This window comes from Bombus pyrosoma, linkage group LG10, assembly GCF_014825855.1.
Source record: "Bombus pyrosoma isolate SC7728 linkage group LG10, ASM1482585v1, whole genome shotgun sequence".
In the NCBI taxonomy this organism is placed as follows: Eukaryota; Metazoa; Arthropoda; class Insecta; order Hymenoptera; family Apidae; genus Bombus; species Bombus pyrosoma.
The window spans coordinates 6,488,462-6,503,546 of record NC_057779.1 but is presented as its reverse complement, the minus strand read 5'-3'; the positions used below and the strand labels follow the sequence as shown (position 1 = coordinate 6,503,546).

Genomic DNA, 15,085 nt, shown 5'->3' with positions numbered 1-15,085 from the left:
GCGAAGCTTTGATATTTCGATCACGGTAAAGACAACAAGATAGGAAACGTTGGCCGACTCATCTCGAACGCGAAAGCTAAGAGAGCCTGCGCGTAACCTAGCGTTTGCATATAAAAAATTAGATATGCCATAGACGATTTCTGAATGGAACGTTGAATTATTCAGACGATTTCCCGGCCAGCAAGGTCGGTCGTGTTACTGGAATCCCTTCGTGTGCTTTTCGAAATGCCGCCAGCACACTCGCAAACCTTCGTTCTCGACCGATCATCAGCTCCTCATATTAGTGTACCTCGTCGATCGTTCGATCGTTTGCCAATCGCATGCACAATAAAGTGACAAAGTCGTTGCATATATCTTTCGTTATGCAGAGCACTCCAGCGACGCTCATTATTTTTAAGGATGCGAGGAAATGATCGAGAAATGAATCGTTTGGTCGGAATGGACCAATCGAAATTATGTTTCGATATTCGGTGGCTTAGAGACGAGATTGTACGATATTGTACGTGAATCGTTTGAGACGATGGAAAGTAGAATTTTAGAAAGTCGCCAACCGTAACTTCCTATTCGTCCTACTCCGAAGAATTTGAAATTCGACTTGTTTAATTGCGTGTGATCGCGATCGTTGCATCAGTAAATAAGAAGCGAACCGTAAAATTAGAAATTCTGAATGGAGAAAGACATGGCCGGTGAGAAATTGCGTCAACATCGATCTGAGAAAGCGTGATCTCGTTGCAATTGCTTTACACCTGATCGCCTTGTAAACGTCGATCTACACGAACAGGGAATACCAAATGAATGTGCGATAAAGTTGCATTTATTCAACTTGGCGGAATTTTAATAAATCGCTGTAGTAACTTCTCCCGTTATATCGAATAACAATCGATGATTTAATCGTTACATCGACCGTGATATTTTTATTCCTTCCCTTTATCCATCGATGGCATATAGCTTCGTATTCGATGATCTGCTTAGCAAATTACAGAAACGTATTTGCTTCGTATGTTGGAATAAATATTTCATTGGTGACTTGAGAAGTAAAGTTAATTTTGCAGAATATCGTGAATACCAATCTATTTCCCTCCAACGATTATGTTCGTTGCTTTCTATAATCCTATTCTATCGTTCTACCAGCTTCTTCATTAAAAATTAAACTTCAATCGACTATATCATAGAAATAATTAATAACACGCGAGTTACTTGTAAAGCTAAATTAATCCAACTGATCTGAACGTCGTATTTCGTTCTATTCCCTGTCCTTTTAGCACGGGACATATATATTTTCTACATATCGAAACTTGACTTTATGCAAATATATTAACGTGTACGATAACTAGAAACAAATTTCTACGCTTCGTTTCCCGTTCAAGTAATTGAAAAAAGACGAGACATAAAAGAAACATCGAACGGATCGCATCAAGTTTGTCCTACTCTTCCGCAAACATACAGTGCAATTACCAACAGAAATTTTCCAGGCACAACTGGTTTCATTATCACGAATACATATATCGACCTTGGAGAATCGAGGCACGTAGTACACGGAGGCCTCAGAGTCCTGAGATTTTCGAAATTTCGAATCTAATTGCCAGATCGATTCGCCTTCAGGGTGAGGTGGTCGTTAATTCATCTGGACGACGTGCACGTTGAATTCCGAGTAGATACGACTACATTGAGAGCGTCTGCATGATCGAGGCGAGTCGAACGACTTCCTCCAGTCGTATCTTCTACTCTTGGTGTTCCAGCCACTTCCGTCATCCCGTTCGCCGTATAAATTCACGAAGTCAACGGAGCACAGGCACGTGCCTGCACGATCGTCTTTATCGAACGGTCGTCCATGCCATGAAACCGTGTTTTCACCTGCCTTTTTCCCACTCACACCCGATATTTGTTTTCCATTAGCAAATTGGCAGTTGAGTTCTCGCATCAGTGCACGGGTTGCCGACGATTGATCCAGTCGCGCGATGTTAAATTCGTTGTGATCGAAGGAGTTTTACTTTTAAGGTAGGTTTCAAGGTTACGTTTAACATAGTTTTCGAGAGAATCTGCTTTACAAATTGGATCGTTAGATTTTTATCCCACGTTATACGCAGAGGGGAGACGCGATACATTCGTTTTTCTTCAGCTTTCCACTAATCGATAATTACTTTTTTCTTTTGTCATAGTGATCGAGGAACAAGAAAGGTACGATAGGTTCGTTTTTTATTGAAAATTTAATGTTAACGTTACTTGTTTATTCGAAGCGAATATTTTAATACGTCAGATGTTATAATTTTATGTGATAATTGCCGTCATAGTTTTAATTATAAAGATGGTTCGTGTAATACGAATTCGATGGACAGAGTATTGGATTTAAAAATTTTCCCCTGTCTTCTTCAAGCGGATGGAATGTTCTAAGAGTTGAAACCACTTAATTGTTTCATCGGGGGAAAAAACCTGATGATTAGATCGGTTCAGATAGTACAGCGACAGATGAATTGAAGAAGATAATCGTAAATCATGCGTTTATGTGTGAAATTTCTTAGAAAACGAGCAGTTAAGATTCCAGCGAGTAACTTGTACTAGAAGCAAGATAATCGTATCGCTAGGGATAACACTTAGCTTTTCGAAAAAATACCGGCTATTACAGGCTTAACGAAACATTACGAGCGGTTATACTTCGTTGCGATATTTTGAAAAAATTGTATCCTGGAAAGATTTCATCAATTTGCAGACAATCTTCTCCCACTTTACGCCCACTTTTCCTATTACGTCTTCAATCATTCATTCACCCTTGTTCTTTCATCTCATTTCTCTATTTATCCATTTCTCCGCTTATTTATACATCAATTTCTCCCTTGTCCCCTGTCCATTTTTCTCATTTCCTATTCCTTTTAGAAACCAGTTGAGAGATACAGTTGGAAGAAGCAATGCGTGATATCGTCCGAGTACATACAAAATTGTTCATAATAACTTTCCACTCGTTATCTTTTTTAAACTGTTACAAGGAAGCTGTGAATTTTGCAATTGCCACGGAGAAAATATGAGAATTATTTGGAGAAATGTCGAGTTTTTTTGTTTTGCGTAATACGTATGGTTTTAAAAGAATTATTCGTGGCAATTAACGTGTCTGAGAAGTCGATTTAAAACGCTTAACTTGCTAAATGCGTGAATCATCGACAATTCACTATATTTACCGGAAGAAAAATTTCCTGAAACGAAGAGACGGCAAGCAGGATGTCACTCTGATGAATTTGATGTCTACACCGATACTTCTCTAATAACGACGATAATTCGTTACCTTACGATTACAGAAACAAATATGATAATGTTCATACCGTGTGTAACGCATAGAACACGTCTTCCCAAAGAACACGTCTCTATGCATTTACGGAGCATTTTAAATGCGCAGGATTTGCATAACGCACAAAAATGTACAAAAATATCCAAGATAAAACAGTCGTCACGGTATTTAAAGAACGGAATAAATCTCTATCGAAGTACCTTTATTTTCTTCGCTAATGGAAAGCTATGGAACCGATGCTGTAAAATAACAATTCCAAATTATCAGAAGCCTCCATATCTCCGTACGGATACAGATTCGTGTTTAACCAGTGATCGGTAAGGATCGATGCAACTTGATTTCGGTCTGAGTTAGTGATCGATCATTTCGTCGCAGCAGAATCGATCGTTCGTCCCTTCGCCATTTTAGATTCTTCGGGGATCGACGCATCCAGATTCGACGAGTTCTCTGGATGTATCGTCGATTCAGCAAAAATAAAATCTTGCACGGGCGATGGAAAAGGAAAGAAACGGATACGGAAAAGAACTTAAAAGAGAAGGAAAAATAGAGAAAAGAAAAGAAAAAGACAAGGAAGAGGAAAAAGAAGGAACGAAACTTATTGGCGTTGTGAGTCACTGGGTTGTAGTCGTGGAAGACGATGCTAAAAGCTGACGCATTTTCGCCGATGCTATTCGACGATGCAACGCGACAAGTTGCATTCTTATCGTAGAAATTCGCCATTGTAGGCCAGCGTAGATCTTCTCAACTGGATATGTTGGCCTTTGCGGATCATCCATCGCGATGCATTTCAATCGAAATGGTAATACGATGCATCCTGCAAACCTTGCGCATAATTACGCGGCCGATCCTTGCATAGGAATCATTTATTATTGGTCTGGACGAAATGTCACGATCAGGAAGGACGGAGATGACGATGATAATGAAGAGACGTTTAAATGAAGAGAAGCAAAGAAGAATAGGAAGTCGAAGAGGTGAGGAATTTTCATGAATTTTGATTGCAGAGGAGGATGAAGCTGATGCAGCTCTTTTTGTCAGAGGTTACGATCGAAGGTTCTATGGTCCTGAGGAACACAGGGGAAAACATAAGTCATATTTTCTATTACTTCGGCGATCTTCACCCTCGATGGTCGTTGTGGGTCCTAGTGACACCAACTATCTTGAAGAGAAATATCTTCAAGATTATTTTATTCCTGTGCATTTATCGCGCAGGAACCGAGTGAAATTATTATATTTCTTTGTACCTAAATTTACGTACATAATTGAAATGAAAGATTTTTGTATCTGTATGTACGAATAAATTGATTTTTTCGTATAATTTCATCGTCGTTCAAAAACTGCTCTCCTTCGACATGTCAAGTAAATATCTTTCTCGGAACTTGCGCTAAAAAGCTATTTTTTCTTTCGGTGTACCGCGTTTTAAGAACATCGTTTTAAATTTTTAACAGGAAATGTCAAAACGCTGGAAATTTATAGTATTCTTTCATAAAAATGTTTCTTTTTCAAAACTTACAGCTAAAAAGAATTTTTTTAAAAATGATGTCATTCCATTTGTTGATCCGTTTTCATCGAAACATATTCTAGGATGTTCACTGCGTGTTCCAAGATATTTTCGACGCGACATCGCTGTTAGTTTTTGAACAGAAGCTACGATATGAAAATTGAACAGTGTAACAGCCGATGAAACTTTCTTCTTGTATGATTTCGTCATATATGAACGAAAGTTCTATAATTTTGACAAATGGAGAGGCAAAAGCTGTATCTTCCATTTTTATCAAAAAGCAATTTTCTATCGATCGATCATCCCATAGATATTATCAAAACTCTTCTTCCTTTTTATGTTTGGTTTCTGTCGGATAAATTGTAAGATTCTATAATACTCGAAGATAAATAAAAATCTAATTTAAATCGCTTTATATATTTCTATCTTAAATTTTTCCTTTTATTTCTCTCTCCTTTCCGTTTCTACGTATTTCTGAATCTTCCATTTTACACCGCAATCGCCACTGCGTAGAATCTCGCTGAAATTGTCTGGCAATTCTTCGAAAAACATAACAATTTCTAGCAACAATACCTCGACAGAAAACAAATAATTTATATCGTTCTTCGTCATCTTTTGCAGTTCGTACCAAACAATCCTACAGATGCAGGGCGATTCGACTTCACGTAACGAATGTAATCAGCGCGTTTTAATCGTCATCAGGCAGAATTACGTGCAACGTACACGTAACATCAGGCGCAACGACTCCATTTTTTCTTTTTTTTACCGTAACGCGGAAGCAACGTGGAAATTAGACATCAAAACGAGTAAATTGATTTTTCCTTGTCGACATCAAGAAGTGTGTCGCGAAAAAAAGGAATCTTCCATCGAAGAACACCGTACAACGTTCAGGACTATCAATGAAATTAGAATATCTAATTAAAATTCTAATTAATTACAATTTCTCCATTCGCAACATTTTTATCGAGATTTCAGTTATAAACAAATCGCTTGATCTAGACATAACGACATGTTAATAACATGCTACAATATTTAATGACTCACGAGTAAGACATAAGAATGTAAAAAATATATCCATGCAACTTGCAAGTTACATGACTAGAATGCGGATACTCATGCAAACTCGAATTTTCCAAGAACTTTTGCGTTTCTTACTGAATATTATGACGAGTACTATACTTTGAATATTTTCTCACCTATAACACGTATATATATACTAAAAGTTTTAGTTCGCAGTCTGACAACCACTGTCACAGAGGGTTAACTTAAGCTCTGACTTAGGAATTTCCATAGAGTAAAGTGAACTGTACAGTGTCTGTCGCCTGACCAATTATTTAATTGTAACAGATTTCCTGCTTTAACAGTCGCGACTGCAGACTAGATTTCTCGTTGCGATAGACGCGTGTTCGTGCGTTTCGCAGTTTCCCGATGATGCCGATGGGAAATATCTTGAGTGTGATTTTCTGGAAATAAATTTTTTTGCTTGGCGCAGTTCCTACTAGGAAAACAAGCTGCTGATGCTGAAGGAAAATTTCGAGAGATATCTAAGTTTTAGTTTCACACTGCGCACACACGGTAATTATTTTCCATCGATAACTTTTGATCTATATTTTACCGTGACTTATAACACGCTACTTTAGCTTCCCACAAATGAAAAATAGTAACCGATGACGTGATAAATCGCGTCTCTTCTGTGTTACGACGTTACGAAAGAAGCAGCTAAGTATAATAATTTCCGAGGGAGATTGTTTTTTTTTAAATAAAGAACAAATGACACGGAGAAGGATAGTAACTGCAGAAAAAAGTGTGAAACGAGTCTACCTCGTAACTTTGAATGGTTGTAAACATTTTACTCGTATTCTAGTCTACTGCAATGTATCGCGATACGGTCTAGCGTGCAGTCTTGAGAAAAAGTTAATGAGGCTAAGTAGAGACTATCAAGCTCGTAGCGTTATTGCGTTAGATTTACGTCAGCTTCGACTAAAATCGACTAAACTCTGTGCGACGATCGCACGGCCACAACCTGCATGTATCTAACGTGTGTGCTTTTAATTGATGCGCGTCTGTTTGAAAATGACTGATATATCGAACGTAAAAGAGGGTAGTTCGTCGAATGGGACGTTGGACGAAGCGATGGATTGTCGTCGCATGATTCGTGAAAAAGTCGAATACTAACGGCGAGTCGGTCTATCTTTAATAAGAATCGTTCGAATATCCGATCGAATCTATTTGCCTTAAAGAGGATCGTTTTCTGAGAAATATCGAGGTTCATTTCGAAGGGAATAGTCGACAGAAATCTAACAGTAGATTCGTCGCATCGACCTAGTCTACGCCGAACGACTCGCCTTTGTGGCAAATTAACGAGTTATGGAAATCAGTCAGCGAGAAATTATGAATTATAATGAGTACCATCTCCTCACTATTTACCCTAAGGGAATATATTCCTGTGGGTCACGGTCAATTCGTCGATTAGTTTTAGTTATTTAACTTTCTACATAGGAAGATGAGCGGTAGAACCTTCTCTCTTTACGTTCATTCGTCTTTGCAATAGGAACAGTCTCGGAGAACTTGTCGAATTAATTAAATTCGACGAATCTTCAGAAGATAATAAGAAGCAAGAAGAATAGAAAAGAATTTCTCGTCTATATTTCAATGCTGGAAATATATATTTTGATATACCCTGGCAAATGAAAGCGGAACGATCGATAAAACAATTGACTTAGCTTCGATTTTATATTTAATTAATTTCGTATTTAATTCTATGCTTGAGATCGTGTCGACTTCGACATTTCCGCGTTTATCTAATCTTGTTTCCCTCTCTTATCGTTTTAAATTTCCACCAATCACGATTCACGGAAATTATCGAATTCTTTGGCGAAAATCGGTGACCCAGAACTCGGCGAATCTATCTTGACTCGTTCGCGCGATAAATTTCGTTCAATTGGCCAGCTTATGAGTTACAAACCGACCTTCATGTCCGATGCATAATCAAATCGTGTTACTTGTTGCACGGTAGAAAAAAAAGGAAGAAACGAACGAGGGAAGCTTCCACTCGTCGATGATGGATGAATCAGCGGCTCATCCATCAACGATTATGGCATCGATTCTTCCGGTTTCGCGGGCGACTCACGAAAGGAAACTCCCCGCGCTTTCGTTTCCCCTCTCTTTCGACGAAATTCCACCGCAACCAAGACCGCGAATGAATAAATAGTCTCATCTATCGCGCGAAGAATAAAAATTTCGATTCTACGAGGAGTTTGCTTTTTTTTCTTTTTTATTTAGTAGAAATAAACAGGAAAATTCACGTTCGACTTGGAACCGCAGTATTCATATGATTCGAATAGTACTCGGAACGATTCCTTTTCTTATTCTCCTTGAATCGTGTTCGATCATGATTTAGTTCTTTCAAACGCAATTTAGAGTACTTGAGAGTTTCTTCAGAGTAATCAGAGTAATTCAGAGCAATCGGATACCAGTGCAGACGTAAAGCAATATATATATAATATGTACGAAACAATTGGAAAGCAAGTGGAAATAAATTCTCATGTAGATCAATAGGAAGCCACCGCATTGATTGCTCAATGGTCGCACTGTGAATCACAAAAGCGATACCACAAAGGTGGTAGACTGACCGATACGTCGTATCGATTGAAACCGCGAGCAAATTGTTCGCAGAGTTTGCTACAAGGAAGGATGTTGACTCATTAAAAAGACAGACAGTCCGGTTACAGACGTTCCGTGTAAACACAATGAATCAAAAAAGTTGGGCTAGCCAAATCGCATTGCCACGTACAAAATGTTCTTCTTCACGATCATTGTGACTTTTTGAATATTATGTCGGCGAGTATGAAGAGTCATTTTCCCAAAATTCCAGTTAAATCCTATATCGTCGTAAGAAGTTGGAATATATTCGCGCGATTTTTCCACGTCAGTTTGAATTGTGAAAAATCGGTCGCATCGAGAGGCTGGAAGATGCGATTTACTTCATTTGGATAATTTTTATAAAGCACGATTCAATGCGATCGAATAGAATTCAAATCGTGCGATCCTTATAGCCGACGCTAAAGATTCCTTTACAGACTACTCTGCTCTTTCGCGACGTTGTCGTGGACGAACCTGGCTTTAAGCTAATCTATCATCTACATATGTATATCTTCGTTCTTTCTTAATGGGACCAGTTGCAACATTTTTCATCCTTAAAAGGAATCTACCACCTTCGTTTCATCGAGTTTGGCTTGTCACGCGATAACCTTGACCAAGACGTAAAAAAAGCAGAAAGGAAGCGACGAAGGAGGGCTGAGTCGACAGCATCGATAGACGATTAGAATTAGACGGTGACAATGGAATGAGAAAGCAAACAGTCGGTTGACCAGATGATTTCTTAGGCGCGGCCAAGTGACTCCTTTCACGGGCCCCTCGATGATCGAGATGTTCTTTTATTTCTCACGAATTCCTCGCAGCTAGAGTGTGCGCTCTAAGAAAGAAAGAATATTTTCTTTCCATGGAAGTGTTTTATGCAATTTGGAATTTTCCTGCGCGAATGTATATTCTTCGAGTGTTTTTAGTTCGCCTGTGAACATTTGCAAATATTTTCTAAATTATTTATATCATAGCGATCCTATTCGAGATTTTTCGAATAAATATTGTTCATGTTCCGTGGAAAATTCAATACAAAACGTACTTTGCTTGGTAGTAACGTACTGATCGTTATTTACAGGGTAAAATTACGAAAACGAAGGTAAAAATTGCTTCGAAAGAAAATATCTTGTTCGCCGTAAAGTGGCGAAATAATAACAAGCATATTGCAATGATCGCTCGACACGATCAAACGAGAACAAAACGAACCGTTTTACCGTGCATTTCTTCGCAAGAGCAGACTAACGAGCGTAGATTTCATCTAGAAGTAGCGATAAACTAGTCGTTCTCACATCTTTTACCCGGAAAAGCATTTACGATACGACGGGGTGAATTGCAACCGCTTCATGCTCGAATTCAATTTTTCATTTGCGAACGCAGTTAACGATAGGTGCGCGAGATAATTATCAAGAAAAATGTTCTCGGAATTTCACAATCTAAATAAATTGATCACTCAAAGCTCGGAACTTGGTAATCTCTCATTTTCTTCTTTTTTCTTTTTTTTTTTTTTTCTTTATCACAGCCACGCGTGACTTCTCCGAATACTGGCCGGACAAAAAGAGATTCACGGCAGTCCCGTGCAAGGAACGAATAAGAGAAGAGATGGAAAAAGTAAAATGATTTCACGAGAAACGTATTCAAAATCTACGAAAGTATCTGAGACTCGACGAAGAAATGAAGAATCGTGGCGCCTGGGCACGTGCCGGCGCATCGGCAACACGATAAAACCACCATAATAAATTCTTTCGTGCATCTTATCGCTTCTTTAGAAACACACTGATTTCTCGCTACGGTGTGAATCAAACTGAATAATCGAACGAAACAAAGGATCGTGAACATTATTCGTAATGTTATCGCTAAATCGTCGAGTAAATTTCAAGAGGATTGTTGATTGATTTTTTAATTAAGTTAATTGGACAATTGCATTTGCGATTTATTTGACGTACAGTCGCTGCGAATAATTATAAGCTCGAACCAATTCTCGCCATTATTTCTTTCATATCTCCAAGCAACTTCTGATGAAATCCACCGATCGTAGCTGGATACGTCAAGCGAAATTGTCTTTATAAATCGAGATTGAACGTTGCAGAATGTCGGAAGACGTTACATGGCGAACTATTGCCTTTCATAACCGAAAGAAGGTAGAGGGCGAAAAGACAGTTTTTCAACGAGACAACGCTATTGTGCTAATGAATTATTACGATGACTAGCTGCGAGAAATTCTAGCGAGAAGAATTTACGATCAGAAGAGGCCACCCATAGAAAACGTCGTTGAATTTGAAGAAATAGCAAAATCTGCGTGGGCGGATATTCAAAACGAAACTATAAATCGATTAGTGGATGGCGTGCCTAACGAATTAACAGAAGTAATCAAGAATAGAGAGAATTCACTAAATATTGAATGAAAATGTAAGAAAATTAACATTGAATTTATTTCTTTTTCGCGGAAAAAAAACAGAATTTTAAGAGAAAATTTAGTTTCGCCCCGACTTCAACAGAAGAAAATATTATATTGTAATATCGTAAATTATGTGTAAGATTTTGTCAATTTTGATTGCAATGTTACGAGAAATGAGCTGTTGAGCTTATAATTTATTCACGCCACTGTATATTTATTAAAGGGAACGACCGTTTGCATCTTATTATATATTAGAACTGGCGTTTTTTTTAATAAACCGTGATCGTTTGAAAATTGAATTATTATTTGAATTTTACGTATTACACGTATGTTACTACGTTCCCTTTAAAAGCAAGTCTTAGAATTCGCAGAAATCGATTCACCCCCTAATTTCCATGGCCTGGTTGGGTCCTTGTGCGTGGAACTTTTTTCTGCAAAACGTTCCAGATAGGATTACAAACTCGATTCTGCTGCATTTAAATAGGCTTAGGACCGAATTAATGCAAATGCATTCCAAACTGACGATGCTATCTTCGGGTCAGCCACAGGGTCAGGAAAAAAGAGGCGCACGTCTTTTCCTCTTTCGGCCGAAATAAAACCGCGAGGAACCATCATCTTTAGCCATCGTCTTTGTTTCTCTTTCCAACCTCCGATCGCTCCCCTATTTTCATTCAAAATAGCCCTCTTCTTTCGGCTTTCGTTAATTCTTATTTGACTCACGTATATCTCGAATGGAAAGACTTTCATTCATCGTCGAGTAGAAACGGTCCGACCTGGTTTTGTTTTCCAAAAATCGAACATCAAGAGACGGGCAGCTGTGGGCAATTTTGTTTCGATAAAGCGTGCATTGGTAACTTTATTATTGAAATATGAGATTCGCGTGTCTTACGCGCGTGTGCTTCCTTTATCTTTCATTTGCGCGAAAGAAACATCGATCTTTTAATTTACTATTTATTAACGAGTTCTAATGTCTATAAATAATAAATTGCACCAAAGTAAAAAATTGATTTTGAGAATGATTTCCGACGTAGATAGCCTAAGATACGACCGAACTTATTATATAAATATATATATAAAATAAATAGAATGAATAGAAATGAAAACATTCTAACGTTAACAAGTAAGTAATTTTTATCGCAGTACGTACGTATCATTCGAAATAAATATTTGTTTCGTAGACAATCTACCGATAATTATAAAAATGTTATCATTTACGATTCGTCGTATTGTACTTGTACAATTCCTCTTATAATTTGTTTAAAAAAATATAGAACGGAAAACGGTTCGATAACTCGTTATATCGGTATTATCGTTATGAGAAGAGTCATCTCGTTTGTCTTGAATACATTCCATCGTGTTTCCAGAAAGAAAGGAAAAGAAGACAACATTTTTCTTATATCGAACAGTTCCATGAAATTATCTTTAGAAAAGAAAACAGCACGTATAATAAATATACTGATAAGTCACAGCAGGTATGGTAATCAATTTTACGCGAATAACAGCCTTCTCAAAATTAATTTAGTCGATAGATAATTGGCAATAATTCGCAATTTTATCACGTGTGAAATATATACAAAAGAATTCTTTCCTTTCGTACCGATCTTCAAATCATTATCTTCGAACAGCGAATATTTCCTATGATATTCTTTTATTATATTATGGAAAGTTTTTTGCTAATATGAATTTTATCTAGACAAAGTCGAACGTCATTACGTTCATTATCATAATGTTCCGAGATGAGTCATCGAATGACTAAACATAGCTTTTAACCAACAAGACGAATAGGTTCCTTCGATCGGTTCACATAAAATTTATATCTATCGCAATTATTTAATTATTGTTTTACATCTTTTCGACTGAATTACTTCTAACACCATAATCATTTATTATAATCCTTTTCTTCCTAGTTGACACGCTTGTTATTAAATTGATTACCCTGGTGGATATAATTTAAGGCATAATTTTTAACTTAACTGCAGATAACAATTTAACGAATGAAATTATCTTTCCAAAAATCAAAAGCGAAATGGTATCTAGTTTAATAACTTTCTTCGTTGAAGTTCGACACTTCTCATTCGAACTGAACTCCTTCCCTCGACGTCACTTTCCCTCGGAATAATTTTAATAAATCGAAATAACTTTAATTTATGATATATCAATTCCTAATATAAAACGCGGCTGATCGTTGCTTCTAATCGTCCATTAATTTATATAATCTGGAGAAAATTAACGTACCATTGCTACGAATCGACTGATATTCGAATTAAATCGAATTCATCTAGCGATTAGTCACTTTGACTCATTTGCATTCGAAATTCGTGCAAGAAACCCGACTCAGAATCGAGTCTTGCGGTCGTCGGCTCGACAGAAGAAATTCTTGGGAATAGAAAGAGTCTCGAAATCCTGGGTGATTCACAGACTCAACCTGGGTGAGTGTATCGCGTGACCCCATAGGGTGGACACTTCCTCGATCAGGCGCAGCAATGAAATTCGCGCAGGATTCATCGGCGTCCATTGTTCGTATCTTCGAATAATGAAATTCGATTGCTCTTTGTTTCGCTCTGCGTACGATTATTATGCACTCTTCAAAGTACAAGGTCTCTTTAAGTGTTTGATTGAGAATGAAATATGTTCTCTCTTTCATCGTGCGATCGTCGATGAAAATTAAAAGTATCGCCAGACGATTCGATGCAAACAGCGCAGATAAAAAGAAGGAAGAAGTGGAACTAAGGTGCCTGACCGTTTTCTTTATATCTGACGACAGCAGTTTGGCGATTCTAACGTTAGAAAAAAAAATAACAAGCACACGCTGCGCACCGATATTCCTCGGCAGCTTAAGCCTACGAAGAATTGTTCGAAGAACGGTTGATCGTCTCGATCGAAAAGTCGTAAACATCGATATTGAAATCGGCGTAAACGGCATCGAGGTTCTAAAAAAAACAGGTTTTCGAAAGTATGCTCGCCGGGAAGAAGGAATGTTTTGCGTGGAAGATTACGCGACGAAGCAAAATCGTGGTCGTTCGACTGGAATTACAACAACTCCGTGTTTCACAAGGTCCGTGCAAATTGTATTTATGGTCTTCGATCCTGTACGAAAGAAGCGTGTAAACAGAGTAAGTAGAAAAACGAGGAAGGAAAGAAGCGAGGTTCGGAAGATCTCGTAAGTTTGAGGAAATCGAATCAGGCAGGAAAAATGAAAAGCGAACGCGCGTGTGAGTACCGTAAATCACATTGTTTTCCTGGCAAATTATTTTCAGAAAGGTTTCGGCTATTTCGGCATCGTCGGATCATTTATTCATGACCACGATGTGCGTAACGCACGTGTGGCATTGCTAGATGCACTTACGGAAGAGACGTAAGTTTTTAAGGAAATTGTACGTTTCGTAGGGCTACGACGATCCTCTTCGAATCGTCGTACCATTTCGCGAGTGTGCGAACTTTCGAATTTATATCGAACTTATTATTACGAGGATATCAGCAGAGAAATAATCGACGAACCGTGGCAGCAACGCTAATAACAGCGTCGAATATGCGCAATATCGTAACATTGTGTAAAATTGTCAAAATGTTGGAAAATTGAATCTCACTGACGCGATACGAACGATCGTAGATCAGGTTCCTCTCGAAGATTTGTATCTCGAGAGAGGAGCAACGCGTTTAAAGTTAAATTTCATTTCTTGGAAATATTTGTAGATATCACTAACGAAGTGACTTGTTTCTAAAAATACATTTATGGCAAAGAAACAGCATAAACGATTGTGAAACTTGAAGCAAATTAAAAACATAATTTAAGAAGCTTAAAAATTAACTTCACGAGATGAACCTAAATATTCAGGTAAAACAGACACACGCGTAACAGCAGTAATAAAACTACTATAAACTGTTGACAAACTGTTGAGAGATTTACGTGATCAAAGGATTATATCAAAGATTACACGGTAGTTACGAAGTAAAGGAGGAACAAAGGATAATCGAGTAACACGATTGCGGGTGGAAAATCGTTTTTCTTTCGTGTCGTGACAAAAATCAGGAGACAATGGTGTGTACCTCGTGCTATTGTGGAATACGGAAATACGTATCGCCGAGGAAACTGCGATCGATGAAGATAAAAATCGAGATAGAATAGATAAAGTAAAACCTATACAAACTAGAAACTACTCGAAATTATATGCTGACGCGTGTATTTATTGCAATAAAATGTTGGCTAATCATGTATATATATATATATGGAATTTAATTGTTTGTATCAATTACTGATATTATATAAATTATAGTA

General features: G+C 37.7%; 1 protein-coding gene across 1 annotated transcript; it reads left to right on the top strand.

Annotated features, from left to right (window-relative positions):
* Positions 1–3,086: 3,086 nt before the first annotated feature.
* LOC122571312 lies at positions 3,087–4,614 on the top strand. Its single transcript, XM_043734908.1, has 3 exons — positions 3,087–4,076; positions 4,134–4,248; positions 4,313–4,614. The coding sequence occupies exons 1-3, from the start codon at positions 4,029–4,031 to the stop codon at positions 4,495–4,497; spliced, it is 348 nt and encodes a 115-aa protein (XP_043590843.1). The 5' UTR covers positions 3,087–4,028; the 3' UTR covers positions 4,498–4,614.
* Positions 4,615–15,085: the final 10,471 nt, after the last annotated feature.

Bases quoted from the DNA above. Each gene is read 5' to 3' on its own strand.
- LOC122571312 (XM_043734908.1), top strand. From the start codon at position 4,029: ATGTTGGCCTTTGCGGATCATCCATCGCGATGCATTTCAATCGAAATG. The intron at 4,077-4,133 runs GTAATACGATGC...ATCCTTGCATAG, and splicing joins GATGCATTTCAATCGAAATG to GAATCATTTATTATTGGTCT. The intron at 4,249-4,312 runs GTGAGGAATTTT...TCTTTTTGTCAG, and splicing joins AAGAATAGGAAGTCGAAGAG to AGGTTACGATCGAAGGTTCT.